Genomic DNA, 16,682 nt, shown 5'->3' on the forward strand with positions numbered 1-16,682 from the left:
AGGGCATACGAGGATACACTCGATCTGGATGTAATTATCAGACTCCTCAAGTTGTATTCACTGTTATGTGGCATTTGGATCTCAGATCCAACGGCTGGGGAACTCATGGAGCAAATGAGCTTAGGTGCTCCCGTAGCCTACACAAGGAAAACTACTTTCCTTTTTTTTGAGGGAAGGGAAAACTACTTTCCTAATTATTGATCAGTTCTTAATTTAATGACAGGAGCCGCCGAAAGGCCCATCAGTCAAATGATGACTCATCAGTTGCTCAGTCAGATACTCAGATCCATCCACCCCTGGCCTCCTCGCAACGCAAACCCAGTTCAAAATTTGAAATCGAGTGGAGAACCCCCAACAGCAGGGCAGACCCCGTTGGCCATTACTAGTCTCCGCTACCACTCCGCTCCCCCCTCACTCCCCTCCACCCGAGCTGAGCTCCACGCCACCTCACTCCACCTCCCGCTCCACCCGCACCCTCCCCCGCCATGTCCGCCACAGGCGGCGGCGGCGGCGGCAGCAGCCGGCGCGCGTCCACGACCCGCGCCTCCCGCCGCGCCGCGCCGGAGCCCAACGAGAACGACGACCTCGCGGCCGCGCCCTCCTCGTCCTCCCCCTCCGCGGCCGGCCCGCCCTTCTCGCTGCCCCCGCGGTCGCCCCTCGCGGCCATCGCTGACCCGGGCAGGAACCCGCGGTCCGCGCCGGGGACGCCCAAGTCGCTGGCGGGCACCCCCAGGGCCTGCGCGGCGGCGTCTGGGGCCAGGGATCGGAGCTCCTCGATTGGCGGGGCCGCGAAGAGGGTGTTTGATCTGAGGGATCTGGCGGGCACGGAGGTGCCCGTGGAGGTGCCTCATTTTGAGCTCGATGAGGACCCCGCCTTCTGGATGGACCGCAATGTACAGGTTGGTGTTTCTGTAAATTAAAGGGTTGCACAAAGTGAAATGCTGCAGTGAGCCAATGATACATACGTACATGAACATCCCGTGTCCAATTAATAAATTAGCAAACATCACAAAAAAATGGATTATATGATTACCTAAGTATTTCCTTATTGCGTGTCGTCGAAATGACCAAATCGTGTAATGTTATCCACCATCATGTTTACAGTACCAATTGTGATTTAATTGTTAATACCATTGCTGATTTTATTTTTCGTTTGTGTAAGGTGCCGTTGTTCTGAAGCTAATGGGGCTAAATGATGGTGCCGTTTCTTTGAGAAATCTAAATGTTGGTGTGATTTACAGGTTTTGGTACGATTAAGGCCAATCAGTGCCGCCGAGAGCACCGCGTATGGTCAAAAAAGATGTTTGATACAGGATAGCTCAAAGACATTGAGCTGGACAGGACACCCTGAAACGATGTTCACGTTTGATCATGTCGCATGTGAAACAATATCACAGGCATGTCTTGTGTATTGCAACTAACTTAGATTTCTTTCCAAGTAAGTCATCCTTTAGCCTAAGAAATATTCTCTACAACGATTTCAGGAAAAGCTGTTTAGGGTAGTTGGTCTACCAATGGTGGAGAACTGCATGTCTGGATACAACGGCTGTTTGTTTGCCTATGGCCAGGTAACACTAATATGCACATTTTTTATCCTGCAGAAGAATTCATCTGACATATAGTGCTACATATGATTTTTACAGACAGGGAGTGGCAAAACTTACACAATGATGGGAGAGCTTAGTAAGGATGGCAATGAACTTAGCAATGATTCTGGTTTGACGCCTCGTATTTTCGAGTATCTATTTGCTCGGATAAAGGAGGTGAGGTGTTTTTATGCCAGGCTAGTACTTTGGTGAATGCTTGCTAATAGACAGACCTAAATCATATATTATGTGAAGGAAGAGGAAAGGCGAAGAGAGGACAAATTGAAGTACATCTGCAAATGCTCTTTTCTGGAGATATACAATGAGCAGATAACTGATCTACTTGAACCATCATCAACTAATCTTCAGGTAGTTTACAGAGGTAGTACTTGAGAATTGATAATGCATGAACAGAATGTGATATCTTACATTTGTTCTGTCTTTTGTAGATCCGTGAAGATATAAAGAAAGGTGTATATGTTGAGAACCTAATGGAGTGTTATGTGTCATCTGTTAAAGATGTTATGTTGTTATTATTACAGGTGAAAGAATACTGTCTGTTCATTCCATGTTGCATTGGATCTGAGGTTCTAAAACGAGCATGTGCTAACTTACATTAATGTTTTTTTTTTGCAATTTTCTTTTAGGGGGTTGCAAATAGGAAAATGGCAGCTACAAATATGAATAGTGAGAGCAGCCGTTCACATAGCGTCTTCACTTGCGTCATTGAGAGTCACTGGGAAAGGGATTCAATGACGCACCTCCGCTTTGGGCGTTTGAATTTGGTTGATCTTGCTGGTTCTGAGAGGTGAGTTCCAGAATAAAGGTGACAAGTTGACAACCTTTTCTTGCCTTCACAAATACTAACTGAATTCAAACTAGGCAGAAAAGCTCGGGCGCTGAAGGAGACCGCTTGAAAGAAGCTGCGAACATTAACAGATCCTTGTCAACTCTTGGGTACCTATTGCTCTCAGACAAGATTCATGAATTTTGACACAGTTCATATTCATATTTTGTCTTGCAACATATGAAAATAACCACATTTGTGTTACACATTTTGTATTCAGTTGTGAAAATGTTATAGTTTGGTGGTGGTATCCCTTTTTTTAAATGAAACATTTGCGGAAGTTCATAATGTCTTCTAGCATTCATTACAAGGTTCTTTGTTATATTAGCATAGAATGTATTTGAGTATCAAATTGACAATTTCTTTGAAGAAGTACTGTTCATAGTGATAATCCAGCTATACCATTTCAGGCTTGTTATCATGACTCTAGTGGATGTCGCAAATGGAAAAAGCCGCCATGTGCCTTATAGAGACTCAAGGCTTACATTTCTCCTCCAGGTTCAAATTCACAATGAGTTTGAGTCTTCTTTCGGTTTATGTCCATTGTCTTCTCTGGCTCATTGTATCATCTTCTCTAGGATTCCCTTGGAGGAAACTCTAAAACAACAATTGTTGCCAACATCAGCCCGTCTATTTGGTACCGATATTGTGCACCTTTATTCTTGTATTCGGTTTGTTTTCTAGATCCTAACAGTATGCTTAACACGTAAATGAATTACACTATTGCAGTTCCTCCAATGAGACACTGAGTACCTTGAAGTTTGCTCAGCGCGCGAAGTTGATTCAAAACAATGTAATTCTAAGCATGTTGAAATTTTTATATACAAAGTTTATCGTGTCGACTCATTTGGGGATTCTTCTGTTGTGCTAGGCAAAAGTAAATGAAGATGCTTCAGGTGATGTTATGGCTTTACAAAGGCAGATAGAAGAATTAAAGGTAAGCTTTATCATGACAACTCTCTTCTTGATTATAGAAGTGCTTTCTAGTTAAGTTATTTAATTATGTTTACCAGGATCAATTGACATGCTTGAGGAAGCAGCAAAATGCCCCTGGATCGCCTAGCTTTCTCCTGCTAAATTCAGGCTCTGATAGAGAATACAATACTTTAGCTGAAGATCATCAATCAAGCTGTGACCTGAGTCTTCTAAAGCAAAAGGTCATATAGCATGATTTACTTCATTGGAAAATACATAATGGTGCACTATAAATTACTTGCAAGTTGCAGCCAATTATTTATACATATATATCTAATATCAGGTTATCCATCTGGAAGATGTTCTTGTTGGGAGCCTTAGGAGAGAGAAACTAGCTGAGGTGGATATCAGGAAGCTGGAAGCTGAAATAAAGCATTTGAATCGTCTGGTAATTCTATTGCAGATAGTTCTAGGATATTTTATATCCTTCAAAACACAGAACCTAATAATTTCTTATTATAGCAACTATTTGTGTTTTAAAATACTGAGCGGCACCAGCTTTCTGTTTTGGAAGGTTGACCTGAAGGAATCTGATTCCCAACGCTTGAGAATGATGCTGAAACTTCGTGACGAAAAATTAAAAAGATTGCATATGTTAGCTGATGATCTAGTGCCATCGGATGGCTATATGGTTGAAGAAAATGCTGCAATGTCCCAAGAGATTCAGCTACTGCAAAAACAATTCGACGAAAATCCTCAACTGACTCAGTTTGCTTTTGAAAACAAGAGATTAATCGAGCAAGTTAGAACGTAAGTTTCAATTTACTTTGAGCCCGGACAAATTTGCACACTTCGTCTATTTCGCTTACATGAATAAATTGGTGATAGCTTATTCTGATGTACTCATATATAGGCTTCAGAACTTCCACAAGCAAAGGGAAAGAGAGATGTTATTAACGGAGATATCTCTTTTGCGTAATCATGTATGCTTGTTCTCCCTGAACTCCCTTTTGCTCGATCTCATTTTCTCCAGTGACACACTCTTATCTTTGTTATATGTGTAGTTCCTTCATATTCTTGAGCAGAAGTATGCAGCACCTCCTAGGAATTTAGAAGCACAGGTGTGTTCTCACTTGATATAATTTTACTTCCGAAAGTACTTACCACATGGCTATGGTTATTTTTCTTCTGTTTCAGAAGACGGTCAAAACCTTAGACTAAATTAACAGTAAACAATATTGTCACATCTTATCTAATATAAGGGAAGTTAAACTTGATTAACCACATGTCCCAAATGTAATACTGAAGAATAACCTGAATTTTTGCAAGTGGTTGATGTGCGATGCAATGCATTTAGGGTGACGAGATTGTCAAGGATCTAGACAATTGCAGGAAGGAGCTGGATGCATGCTTAGAAAATAATGTTTTGCTTGCACGGTAAGTTTTCAACTAAATCTTATTATCTCAATGCATATTTACATTTACAATAACAATGATGTGCTAGGAACACTTTCTTCGCAAAACATGCATTGTATGATACTCTTGACTGAGTAAAGACATTTGAGTTCTAGAAGACGATAATGATTTAACTCTTCCATGGTGAGAAAGTGAATGGAGCTGCATATTTTCACATTCTCACATTTCTGTGAAATCTAGAAAGTGCACAGTGGTAAATTTCGTTAAAGTAACTTTATGTGAAACTTTTCCTCGCCTCCATCTGTAATGAAATCCCGATGTATTCAATTGGCAGTGTCATTAATTACCCTGGGTCTGATTGTTTTTTTCCTTCATCTATGTATACTTCATAATTATCAGGATCGGCTTTTGATACTTATTGTTACTCACGTTATGTCTGCTTGCTTTGGGTATCTTGGTAATTGATGGTTATGATTATTCATGCTGTTTGCAGTGAAGTAAATAAGCTGCGCTGTGAACTGAAACAATACCAGATGTCTAGCACGCACCAAGTACGTCTGCAATTTTTGTAGCCACCAGCAATTCTTTATGCTATTTGTTGCGTCCAGAATTACATACAGTGTTTGGATGCACATCACCATTCAGGTTGCTCCAACGGCAGAGAAGAATTGTGGGATTCCAGAGATCAGTCAGATGCAACCTGTGAGATTTTTTGCACACTTTTGATTTATACCCAGTAACTAGATATTCACTTTAACTATTTTCTGTTATTTTCTTGTTTGAACTTTATATCAGGATCCAGTGGGATGGAACTTTTCATGTTTAACGCCCAATGGTGCTGGAATGACAACTAATATTACGGAATCAGTTCAACTCAACCTTCCTTCAGAAATTGCTAGTGGACACCAGGAATCCTGTTCTCATTTGTATCACTTCGATTCAGAAAGATGTGATTTGAATGATTCTACAAAAGTGCCAGAGTGTAGTGATGAAGTGTCTCAGTGCTACACCTTGGCTGTTGGATCTTCACATAATGTACTTGACAAAGACACTATTCTTAGTGGACACGTAGAAGATGAAGAGACATTGCAATTACAGCAGGATGAGATGGATCAAATACATGAAAACGTACCAAATATGGGTATATGTTTGCATGGTGAGACTTCATTATGTCATCAAGAGACTGAAATAATGGGCTCAAGCAAACAGACGTTACAGGCCGAGTTGGCGCACATTAAAAGCATAAATCAAGAGCTCAAAGAGAAGCTAGTTATTATGGCTGAAGAAAGTACCAGGCTTGCAGAGATCATTGTGGCCAAAGATGTAGAAATTGCCTCTTTATCTGAGGAATGGGAGGTTGCAATAGTTGATCTAACAAGCTTCTTGACAGATGGCTGCAGATCACTAGACGATGCATATCAGAATATTGATAATATGATTAGTTCATTTCCTTACAGCAATAATTCTGTCAGCGAACATGTGGAGAAGGCTATGAAAGTTAGCATTGAAAAGGAAAAAATAATCTTCAGGCTTCAAATTGAGCTAGAAGATGCACAGCGAATGGGCAGGGAAGTGAAAGAAAAGTTGCACATCTTAAGAGGTGCAACACTTGCTATCACTGAAGCTCAGCAATTATATAATGATGAAAGTTCTCAGGAAGCACAAAGACGAGTAAACCAAAAGGATTGCAATGTGGAACGGAAAAATTGTGACTTGTCAGAAGCAGTAGAGCATTCTCGTGATGAACCTCTATTCCTTGACAGCTTGAATGACATGAGTGCACAGCGGACTCATAGTGAAGATGGATCAGCAGTTAATAAAGCTAATCCAGACTACCAGGTATGCAGTCTTTACTGTAGTTACATACACTGTACGGATGAATGCACCTGATATGAAGTGAAGATAGTCCATGATACTATTTGTGTAGACAGCTTCATATTGTAGCTAAAACAGGAGATAACTCACCAGGATTTTCCTCATTAGTGAAATCAAGTAGGCAAGACTGTACTTTTTCCGTCAAGAATATGAAGGACCAGTATATCATTTGATTCCAAATAAGCAAGACTGTACTTTAAAATTTCAATGTTAGTTGCTCATCATAAAACTTACTGAGTCCATTGTCAAACTTACCTGTTCTCATGACCGCCTTTACTGTAACTATTTGCGAAGTACACATTACCTGGACAGTCAATTACTCTATTTTGCATATTTTGACTTGCGAATAGCAAAACTGATGTTTAGCAGGGAGCTTCTGCACCGCTACTGATGTTTTCCTTTATTTACCTACTAAGTCGCAAACTTTGTTTCTTAAATATACACTCCCTCTGTCCCATAATGTAAGACACGTTTTTTGACACTACACTAGTGCCAAAAAAGGCCTTACATTATGGGACGAAGGGAGTAGAATTCTAGATCTACACTGAAATATATTTGAATAAAAAAATTCAGGAAATTATCTTATGATCATGTACAGGGTAATGATTGTGCTTCATGGAGATGTGTTGTATCAAAGTTTAATTATTCTAACCAGATACACTCATCATATCTCACATTTGGTTTTGTGATCATCCCATGAGATCAAATGCCCCACACAGAAATCTGTGCAATTTGTTCAGACATTTCTAAATCAGTAGAAGTTGATTATCATCCTTATCAGCTATCAAGATACAAAATGAATATTACATGGAACATAACCTCTGGAATCAGTCCAGATACAAGAAATTTTATATGCATACCATGGATATGTCATGGCATTCTCCATGCTTTTCTTGTTAACGAGTTTCTTCTGGGTTATAAACAATATGACTGATAATACGATTTTTTTCCAATACCTTGTAGTCAAAGCTCGACGATGTATTATGTCTCGTCGAGGATAAGTCAAATAAGGTTTTGGCCTTATTTTCAAATTTCGAGGATGCTCAAGAAACCATGAAAGAGGCCGACCTTATGCTCTCGGCTTTGTTGAAGGCCAATGAGGAGTTAAAGCTTGACAGAGATAATTGCAGCCAAGCAGTGGAATCTTTATTGGCGGAGAAAAGTTCTCTGGTCAATGAGTTGCAGGAGGTTGAAGCGTCAAGTTTTTGTACAGCACAGAGTTACAGCAAATTAAATCAGCAGATGAATGAATGTACCAACGAGATGACAAACATTGCTACTCTAATGAAGGGATCTTTTCACCATTTGCAAAGGATTGCTACAATGGAACTCTTTGAACTTTGCTCTGAAATTATTAATATTGGGCAGGACTTAAAGAGGTGGATAAGTGATTCAAGATCTTATCTGGTAAACATTGAATCACTTTTAGAAGAAAGAGGCAGTTCTTTAGTTCAGCAGCTCCATCACCTTAATGTGAATGCTTATACATGCATGTGTCAACAAGTTGATTCATGTGACCTGGGTGGCAGCAATACTATGTTTCTTCATGAAACTCAAGCAATTCCTGACAACTCTAGGAAGCATATTATATCTATAACAGATATGGTGGATGAAGGAAAGGACACGTCATCCATACATGTAGTTCCAATGGGCAGTGCTGCTGAACTGGAAGTTTTTGATGCAGACAGTGCATACGATATGGCTGTTATTAAGGACATAATTTTCAGTATTGCTCAAAAGTGGGATATTTTGGTCAACAAAGTGTCCTGCATTAAGAATGCAGAGACATATCCAGGTGTTGCTTGCGATGAACAAAGTTATGCAAACCCTCTTGCTGCACTTGCAAGATTAGATAGTGAACAAATACACTCAGCTGTTCCACAGCAATGCAAGGAAAGCATATTTGATCACTCAGGAGAGGAAGACAATACTGCTCTTTTGAATGATGTTCAGTGTCTCAAGCATCATTTGGCGCAGTTAATGATTCCACTGTCTAAATTTATCAATAAAGAAGACATTATGGGGGATGGAACAGAAAATGAGAAGCAGTTTGTTACTGTTCTGAATAAGGTGCAAGATAATTTGATTTTTGCTATAGATTTTTTTGGTTATCTGTTACTATCTGATCAAGAAGGTTCTCAGAATGCACCTTTGCTTAGCAGACTCCTTAATGACATTAGTAGTATTGAGAAGAAAGCTTTGACACGTCAGAAAATATGCTTATGGAATGGTGATTCTCAGGCTGGCCACAGTACAGAGTACGCATCACTAAGAAGAGACTTTGACAGGAAAAGTGATATCGCTGAAGGATTGTCTTTTGACTTAAAATTATTGCAAGAGTCTACCTCATATGCGAAGGACATGAAAGATAAAGCTGATGAAGTGTCGAATGCCCTTAGAAAGGTTCAACGAGAACTTGAGATTAAAAATTCTGAGACAGAAGACATGTTGGCAAAACAGAAGACACTAGTGGAAGAACTGGCTGAAAATGGTGCTGCACTCATTATTTTAAGATCAGAGTTAGAGCAATCTCAAGTTTCATCATCTGCGCTATCGAAGGAGAACAATGATCTGAGAGTGATGCTGGAAGAGGAAACTGTGAAGACCGGTGAAATAGAAGCTCTGTTGGAAGACAAAGCTAAGGTCATAGAGGGATTGGAGAGTGAAATTATATTGCTTAATTCTTCTGAAGAGGGACGTCTTAGGTCAGATATTGAAGAACTAAGTAATAATATCAAAATGTTATGTAATGAAAATGGAAAGCTCAAAGCAGAGATACTCAAGTTAAATGACAAGCTTGAGATGTCAATGGCTTTAGCTGAGGAGAATGAAGCTGCTGCTATTGAAGCTCGGCAAGTAAGTGTTGTGTTACTAGCGCCCTTTGCTTTCCACCAATTTGTATGAAGTTTCACTTGCCCTGCTTTTGTAGGCTGCAGAGATAAGTAAAATCTACGCGGAAGAGAAAGATGAGGAGGTTACAATTCTTGAACATTCTGTTGGAGAACTTGAATCTACAATAACTGTTCTTGAGGAAGAGGTAAGCTGCGCATTTCTCTGATTTGTGGTGCTCACTGTTTTGATAGATTTTTCTTTGAGATTTGGCATAAGAAATGTAATATTTTACACATGATTGCTCCGAAGATTATGGAACAACAGTAATTTTCAGAAGATAGATGGCTAAGTAATATTATACATCCAAAAATTTCATTTGCAATGATAGATAAACATTGAGCCATTTAGGGTGTAATCTTGTAAGGGTTGGTGCAAAATTAAGCAAATTAGTGAATAATGGGGCTTTAATGCGAATGGTGAGTTTCATCACATATCTGATTTTACTGAAGGTACGCAACCTTAAAGAGGAAGTAAGGAGCTACCAAGCGCACAAACATTCCGAAGCTGAATTTCAAGCAATTGAAGAGATGCTTACTGTAGAAAATGCCTCAAAATGTGATGACAATGTGGAACTGTGTCCAGGGAGATGCCAACTAAAAAAGTGAGAATTTATTCATCTGATTTTTCTTAAAAGACCTAACCAGATGTAATTGTATAATCATTTTAATCAAATGCATTTTTATGATAGGAGATTGCGAGCTGAGATTATTGCACATCAAGATACTAGAAGGAAGGTTGAAGGACTCGTAATGGAAGCAAAGCGTAAAGATGAGGAGGTATATGCAGGAGCAATCATACCCGATTCATGGAGTTTTGTGTTTCCAAATAATCTTAACTTAGTTTCATTTACTAGAATAATCTCATACTATGTCCTTTTCATGTACATAGATAAGGCAGTGCAAAGAGCATATAGCTGAGCTGGTCCTGCATTCAGAAGCACAATCATTGCTGTTTCAGGAGAAGGTAGAAGACCTTCAGCTGTTATATATTTGCCAACATGGTTATACAAGTATCTAACACTACACATATGCTAATAATTCTTGTCGTACAGTATCAGGAAATGGAGCACATGGTTTCTAAACAGAACTTTGGTTCACATGAATCTAATTCTGAGTCTGTCCATACAAAAGTGGAAAAGCCTTCAGGGCGAACAAGAGGATCTGGTTCACCTTTTAGGTGCATATCTAGCATTGTTCAACAAATGAACTCTGAGAAGGATCAAGAAATCTCTTTGGGCCGCCAGCGAATTGAAGAACTTGAAGCGTTGCTTAGTGACAAACAGAAACAGGTCATACTTTTTGATCGTCTTTTCATCGTAGTTTAGGCAAATTAATGGGCAATGGTCAACATGTATGTTGTTGCGGTTTTTGGACTTAACAAAAGTACAGCTTCTGCTAATTAGAGAATATTGTCTCCCAATACCACATATGTCCTTAGATTACAATATGGTCAAATACACTTACAGGTTAAGAGATCTCCTGGCTAGTTGTTGAGACCATGGTTATTGTCATAAACACAAGCATGTACTTGAATGAAATATGTATAGAGCATTTTAGATTAATTCTAGAATGTGTCCCACATTCACTGGGAGACAATGAAAACACAGCTGTGTTCTATCTGTTCATTTCTAATTTTCTAACTATAAATAATATGAATCCAATATCCAGTGTAGAATGAAGTGCCTCAAAGGTGATGCTCATATTTTCTCCTCTGTTCATAGATATGCTTGCTTACGTCAAGACTGGCAGCCGTGGATAGCATGACACATGATGTTATAAGGGAGCTACTTGGCGTCAAATTAGACATGACAAACTATGCTGTAAGTTGCGGCAGCACCTCTATGGAGCTAATCAGCATTAGGGCTCATTGTCTACCAACCAGGTCACTTACATGAGATTTGCTGTTGCCATGTTTAGAATTTGCTTGACCAAGAAGAAGTGCACAAGCTGTTAGTAGCATCCCAGGAACAAATCGAACAATCGAAGGCGAAGGTAGGTCACAGCTCCACTAGCAAATGTCTGTTTACATTGTCCCATTATATAGCAAGCTGAAAATTTCTGTCTACCTTCATCTGCATTGTTAATCCAGGACGAGGAACTTGACGTCCTCAAAGAGCAATTCGGCCATCTCATTCAAGAAAGAGACAGGTGACGACTCTTAACTGTTCATGCTTTTATCTTCAGTTGCAACCCTGCATGCCACAAATGACCTGATATCTGATACTTTTCTGTGCTATAAAGCTTGCTTGATGACATGGACCAAAGGAAGGCGGACCTGCTGGAGACCCAGCTGCTTGTCGAACAGCTGGAGCAGCGGGAGCAGATGCTCGAGGCCCAGAACGAAATGCTACAGGTTCAGATAACTACTTTGATCGATCGAACTTCCGAAACATACTAGTACTGTTCTACCCAACACTGAACTTTGGTGTTCATGCTGTAGATGGAGAAAGACAGCCTCCAGCAGAGGATGATGGAGATGGACGAGACGATCGAGCTGCTAGAAGGCTCAAACCGAGTCAGAATGGTGGGCACCGTTACCTTCCAAGTTCGAACATGCCTCCAGAACTTTGCACTTGGTTTTCTGATCACCAAATGTTTTTTCCCTTACAGGGAGATAGCCATGGCCAGCGCTCTGCCGGCAGCGAGTTCAGCAGGAGGCTGGCGCAGTCGGACATGCTGGTGTCCCACGCGCGGCACGAGCGCTCCCGTAATAACCACGCAGCGGCCGCGGGGAGCTCGCGGCCGCGGCACGGCAGGCACCATTGAGACGGCCTGGCTGGCCTCTGCGCAGTACATAAACTGGACCGGGTCAGATCAGATCGGACACTGCTTGTGTTTGTTGATCGGCAGCGGCGGCGCCACCTCTAGTTAAGTCAGAATGGCGACGGCTGCAAAGGAAAAAATTGTTGGGTCTGAGTATATTTTGTGAATGTGTGCGTGGTTTGTGTATATTTTGCGCTGTATGTATGTACACCTGCCAACTGCCACATCCGCACGTGGTGAGTTCCGGCTTTGGCTGCCTCCCTCCGAAGACCCAACTGCACTTTATACTTCCCAGCACACGGCTTGAGGCAAAGATTTGTGGAAGCACGAGTTGAAGATAAATTTGTGCGCTTTGAATTGTTTTTTTTTCTCGAATATGCATGAGTGTGCATATCATATACTATTAAAAAAGAAAGGCAAAGAGTGCCTTCACCATAGTTTACAGGGTTATCAGTACATGCTAACCCTCACCACTGACCCACCTCTCTACCCTACTAAAGAAGGGCGTTACGTTCCCTTTCAAAAGTCCAGTGGAGGACCAAACCAAACCCTCATAACACACTTTTTTTAGCAACTGCTCGATGGAAAGCCGCGCTCCCTCAAAGACAATGGCATTCCTATGTTTCCACAACCCCCACCAAGTAAGCGCAAAAATGGTTTGTAGATCCTTCATGCTCACACTGTTCGATCCTTGCTTGTCTATGGCCCACTCCACCAGTGAGTCTTGGGGAGAGGGGATCCAATCCGGTGTACCCAACGCAACACAAATTGCTGCCCAAATTGTCCAAGCAAACACACACGTGAGCATTATATGGTTGATCATTTCTTCCTCTTATAAAAAAGGGCATGTGGCCTGATGAGGTAGACCTCTTCGCGCAAGACGATCCGAGGTCCAACATCTGTCTTTCATGGCCAACCAGGTGAAGAATCTGCATTGCATAGGAGCACGCGACTTCCATGTTAGGTCTGCCATTGGGATTACCTCCCGTCCCTAAAATCTAGCCGCATACGCAGAGCTCACTGAGAATCGCCCATTTGCCTCCCACGACCATGTTATCTCATCCGGCTCATCATCAGATGGATCCCAAGCATTAACCGCCTGCCAAAGTGATAGAAATTCACGCAAGGTGTCCGACCCAAAGTTGGGGTTGAAGTCCATCGCCCAAGACCCGTTCTCCATGGCTGTACTGACCAATCTCATCTTGCGAGTTCAAGGTGGAACTAGGTCATATACACGCGGCGCAATCTCCTGAATTCTTTACCCATCTAACCATCTTGCGCTTTGAATTGTAAGACATGAAGCTATGTGCCAATCATTTCACTGGAAGCGCTCTCTCTAGGTCTAGAGTTAGTGGCATCATCTCAACTCTCCCCTACGTTGGTGCTGTTTCTGGCATGTTGGGCGGTTGCATGGGTTGGGCAGCGATGGGGGCATAGCATGTGGTGGGATGCTCGCGGTCGGCGTCGGGAGCCTTCTTTGGGGTCGGTGGAGCCGACGTTTGTCGGTCGGAGATAAGATGCAATTTTTCTCGGCGGCGGTAATCCTAGCCGGCGACATGCTCCCTCACCTCTGTTGTACCCTTCCTTTGTCGGTCCTTGGGGAGTTGATGGTCATGGCCGCCGGCAAATCCATGCTTGACAATGGCGACGCCCGCGCTCCTCTTTGGAGGCATTGTCATAGCATTGACCAAGCTTTCCCGGCTCAAGCATTGGAGGAAAACCTATGTTGGGTTCTGTAAGTGCATCTAGTGCCCCTTAGTGATTTTGGTGTATTGAAGACTTATAGGTTAAGGGACTAATATGTTTGTGAGTGTACACAGGCTCTATAAGTCGATGAGGAGTTTGATATTTACGATGAAAGTCGACCCCTAAAAATGTATGTCTTCAGCTGAAGACTTTGGTTCTCCTGAAGATTTTGAAAGTGAAGAAATCGGTGTGACCTTGAAGACTTGGATATTCATACGAGGATTAAGAAGCGTGAAGACTTTTGTTTTCGTAGTTTCATTTTCTCTTTCTTGAGTCATAGGAAACACCGTATCATTAAAGGGGGTCAAGGTAATACTAAGGAAACTGATTTCGATGTGATGCTCATCTCAAAATCCTACACCTACCCAATCCATTCGAGTGAAGCCATTGGTAATCTCATATCAGTTCAGTCAATTTCTTCAGTGACAGAGACGAAGATCTTCTGGTCTCTGGGGAATTTGTTCTGACTGAGGAGCTAGGAATTCGCCAGTGTAGATTGCCTACACAGTGAGGAACATGATAGCCCTGAGGAATTCGAACCTCAAATACCCGACCGTTGATGTGCTACGCGCCAACTGTCCAAAAATATCTTCCCATCTAACGGTCGTATCATTGAAGGGCATTTATGTCTTATCATGTCGGGTTGCTCCCTAGGCTATAAATAGCCGCCCCCTCAACCACTAGCTGGTTGGCTGCCCCGCGAGAAACTGACACTTGTCATTGAGAGCATCCCATCCTCCGAGGACTTTGAGCGAAAATCATCAACTGAGGAAAAACCCAAAACCCAAACCCAAACACCTACAAACCCAAAGTGATTGAGCATCGTTGAAGAGATTGTTCCTGTGAGGAACCGACACTTGTTACCTTTGAGGACTATGTATCCTCCAGACAGTTAGGCGTCATGGTCTGAGCATCCAAGAGGAATTGTGGATTGCCGAGTGACCAAGTCTGTGAAGGTTTAGAAGTCACCTGTGAAGACTTACCATGAGTGTTGGGCGAGGTCTGTGTGATTTTAGCTCAAGGAGAATACGGTGAGGACTGTGTGTCCGGGACTGTGTGTCCTCGAGTTTAAATACTCAGCCGCTCCAACTAGACGTACAACTGTCACATCAGTTGGAACTGGTCTACCAAATCTTTGTCTTCACCAAGCCAACTAGTTCTATTTCCTCAACCCTTTCATTTCCTCATTCATGTGTTGATGAACCTGATCATTACTGTTTGAAGACTTTGACTAAAGACTTTCTCTATTTTCTCAATCCAATTTCTCCAGTCACATAGTCTTCAGCCTGCTTATCCTGTTATCACGCTATCTGTACTCTGTGCTTGTTTTCATTTCATTATCATGACTATGTTGTTGCTTTGTTATGCTTATACCTGAGTACTTATTCCGTTGCTAGTGTGTCGTTTGCTTAGGAATTTCTTCACCTAGAAATTCCTCAGTGACGAATTTGTAAAAATCGCCTATTCACCCCCTCTAGTCGATATAACGCACTTTCAATTGGTATCAGAGCAAGGTACTCCCTTGTTCTATGTGATTTTGGTTTAACCACCTGGAGTTTTAGTTATGTCGACTGCAGGAATGATCAAGGTCTCAGCTAGGTGTCCTACCTTCGATGGGACGGACTAACCCTAATAGAAGAACAAGATGTGCATGCATCTTGAGGCAATTGATAATGATCTCTGGTATGTTGTGGAAAATGGTGTTCCCTCAGTCACTCCGTATGTGAATGCTGCTGATGTGAAGAGATTCAAGCAACTCGATTCTCAAGCGAAGAATATCATATGTGGCCATCTGAGCAAAGGACAGTACGGCATAGTGAGTGCTTTGGAAACTACTAAGCTGATTTGGGACAGGCTGTCCAAGGTCAACGAAGGAGTCTCTACTCAATGTTACTCCCGAGTTGATGTTCTTCGCAATCTCTTCAACTGCTTCAAAAGACTCGACAATGAAAATGTTCAGCAATCCTTCGATCGCCTCACTGACATCTCAAATGAGCTTCAAGCACTTGGTGCCACTGACATCACCGACCATGAGGTGGTGAAGAAATTGCTGAGATCACTTGATTCCTCATTCGATACTCTTGCATTGATGAATCAAGAGCGAGATGATTACAAGTCTCTAGATCCCGCTGATATCCTCGAGAGGCTAAACACTCATGAGTTCCAGCTTGCTGAGAAGAGAGACCTCTATGGACCGAGCTTTGGAAGATCACGTGTGCTGAAGGCCAAGGCAGTCTCTGAATTTGAAGGTGAAGATTCTAGTAGTAGCCTTGGTGACCCTGAAGAACTGAGCAAGGAGCTAGCAATGCTCGTGAAGAAATTTCAGAAGTTCTCTCGCCGTGGTCTCTTTGGAAAGTCTTCAAGGAGTGATGATTCATCGTCCCGTGACTACAAAAAGAGAACTTGCCACAAATGCAAGAAACCTGATCACTACATGTCTGATTGTCCTATGTGGGAAAAGGAATCAAAGAAGAAGAAGTACAAAGATGACGATTCTGATGACTCAAAGAAGAAGAATAAATCTTCAAAATCCTCATCATCAAAATCTTCAAAGTCTTCATCTCACAAGAAGAGCAATTTAAAGAAGGCACGGGCATTTATTGGCAAGGAAATGGACTCTGAAGCCGAATCCGAGGAAAATGT

General features: G+C 41.8%; 1 protein-coding gene across 2 annotated transcripts; it reads left to right on the forward strand.

Moving 5' to 3' along the window:
- The first annotated feature begins 385 nt into the window (after nucleotides 1-385).
- LOC123044045 (kinesin-like protein KIN-12E) lies at nucleotides 386-12,629 on the forward strand. 2 transcript variants are annotated; one of them, XM_044466666.1, is made up of 33 exons: nucleotides 386-899; nucleotides 1,242-1,397; nucleotides 1,485-1,568; nucleotides 1,644-1,763; nucleotides 1,842-1,955; nucleotides 2,036-2,128; nucleotides 2,234-2,394; nucleotides 2,469-2,543; nucleotides 2,844-2,931; nucleotides 3,012-3,070; nucleotides 3,163-3,226; nucleotides 3,305-3,370; nucleotides 3,447-3,590; nucleotides 3,692-3,796; nucleotides 3,923-4,158; nucleotides 4,262-4,331; nucleotides 4,413-4,469; nucleotides 4,706-4,785; nucleotides 5,258-5,315; nucleotides 5,410-5,466; nucleotides 5,560-6,603; nucleotides 7,603-9,495; nucleotides 9,569-9,676; nucleotides 9,981-10,132; nucleotides 10,220-10,307; nucleotides 10,420-10,494; nucleotides 10,583-10,819; nucleotides 11,252-11,350; nucleotides 11,448-11,522; nucleotides 11,620-11,678; nucleotides 11,772-11,883; nucleotides 11,971-12,054; nucleotides 12,141-12,629. In XM_044466666.1, the coding sequence occupies exons 1-33, from the start codon at nucleotides 486-488 to the stop codon at nucleotides 12,294-12,296; spliced, it is 6,483 nt and encodes a 2,160-aa protein (XP_044322601.1). In that variant the 5' UTR covers nucleotides 386-485; the 3' UTR covers nucleotides 12,297-12,629. The 2 variants fall into 2 exon arrangements, with proteins under 2 accessions (XP_044322601.1, XP_044322602.1); XM_044466667.1 differs by lacking the exons at nucleotides 386-899; nucleotides 1,242-1,397; nucleotides 1,485-1,568; ... (1 more) ...; nucleotides 1,842-1,955; nucleotides 2,036-2,128 and having other exon boundaries at nucleotides 2,473-2,543.
- The last annotated feature ends 4,053 nt before the right edge of the window (nucleotides 12,630-16,682 follow it).

This window comes from Triticum aestivum, chromosome 2B (assembly GCF_018294505.1).
Source record: "Triticum aestivum cultivar Chinese Spring chromosome 2B, IWGSC CS RefSeq v2.1, whole genome shotgun sequence".
NCBI lineage: Eukaryota > Viridiplantae > Streptophyta > Magnoliopsida > Poales > Poaceae > Triticum > Triticum aestivum.

What these genes read in the sequence shown, in the direction of transcription:
- LOC123044045 (XM_044466666.1), top strand. Translation starts at nt 486, where the DNA reads ATGTCCGCCACAGGCGGCGGCGGCGGCGGCAGCAGCCGGCGCGCGTCC. An exon ending in AGATCAGTCAGATGCAACCT is followed by an intron (nt 5,467 to 5,559) that starts GTGAGATTTTTT and finishes ACTTTATATCAG; the next exon opens with GATCCAGTGGGATGGAACTT. An exon ending in CTGCTATTGAAGCTCGGCAA is followed by an intron (nt 9,496 to 9,568) that starts GTAAGTGTTGTG and finishes CTGCTTTTGTAG; the next exon opens with GCTGCAGAGATAAGTAAAAT.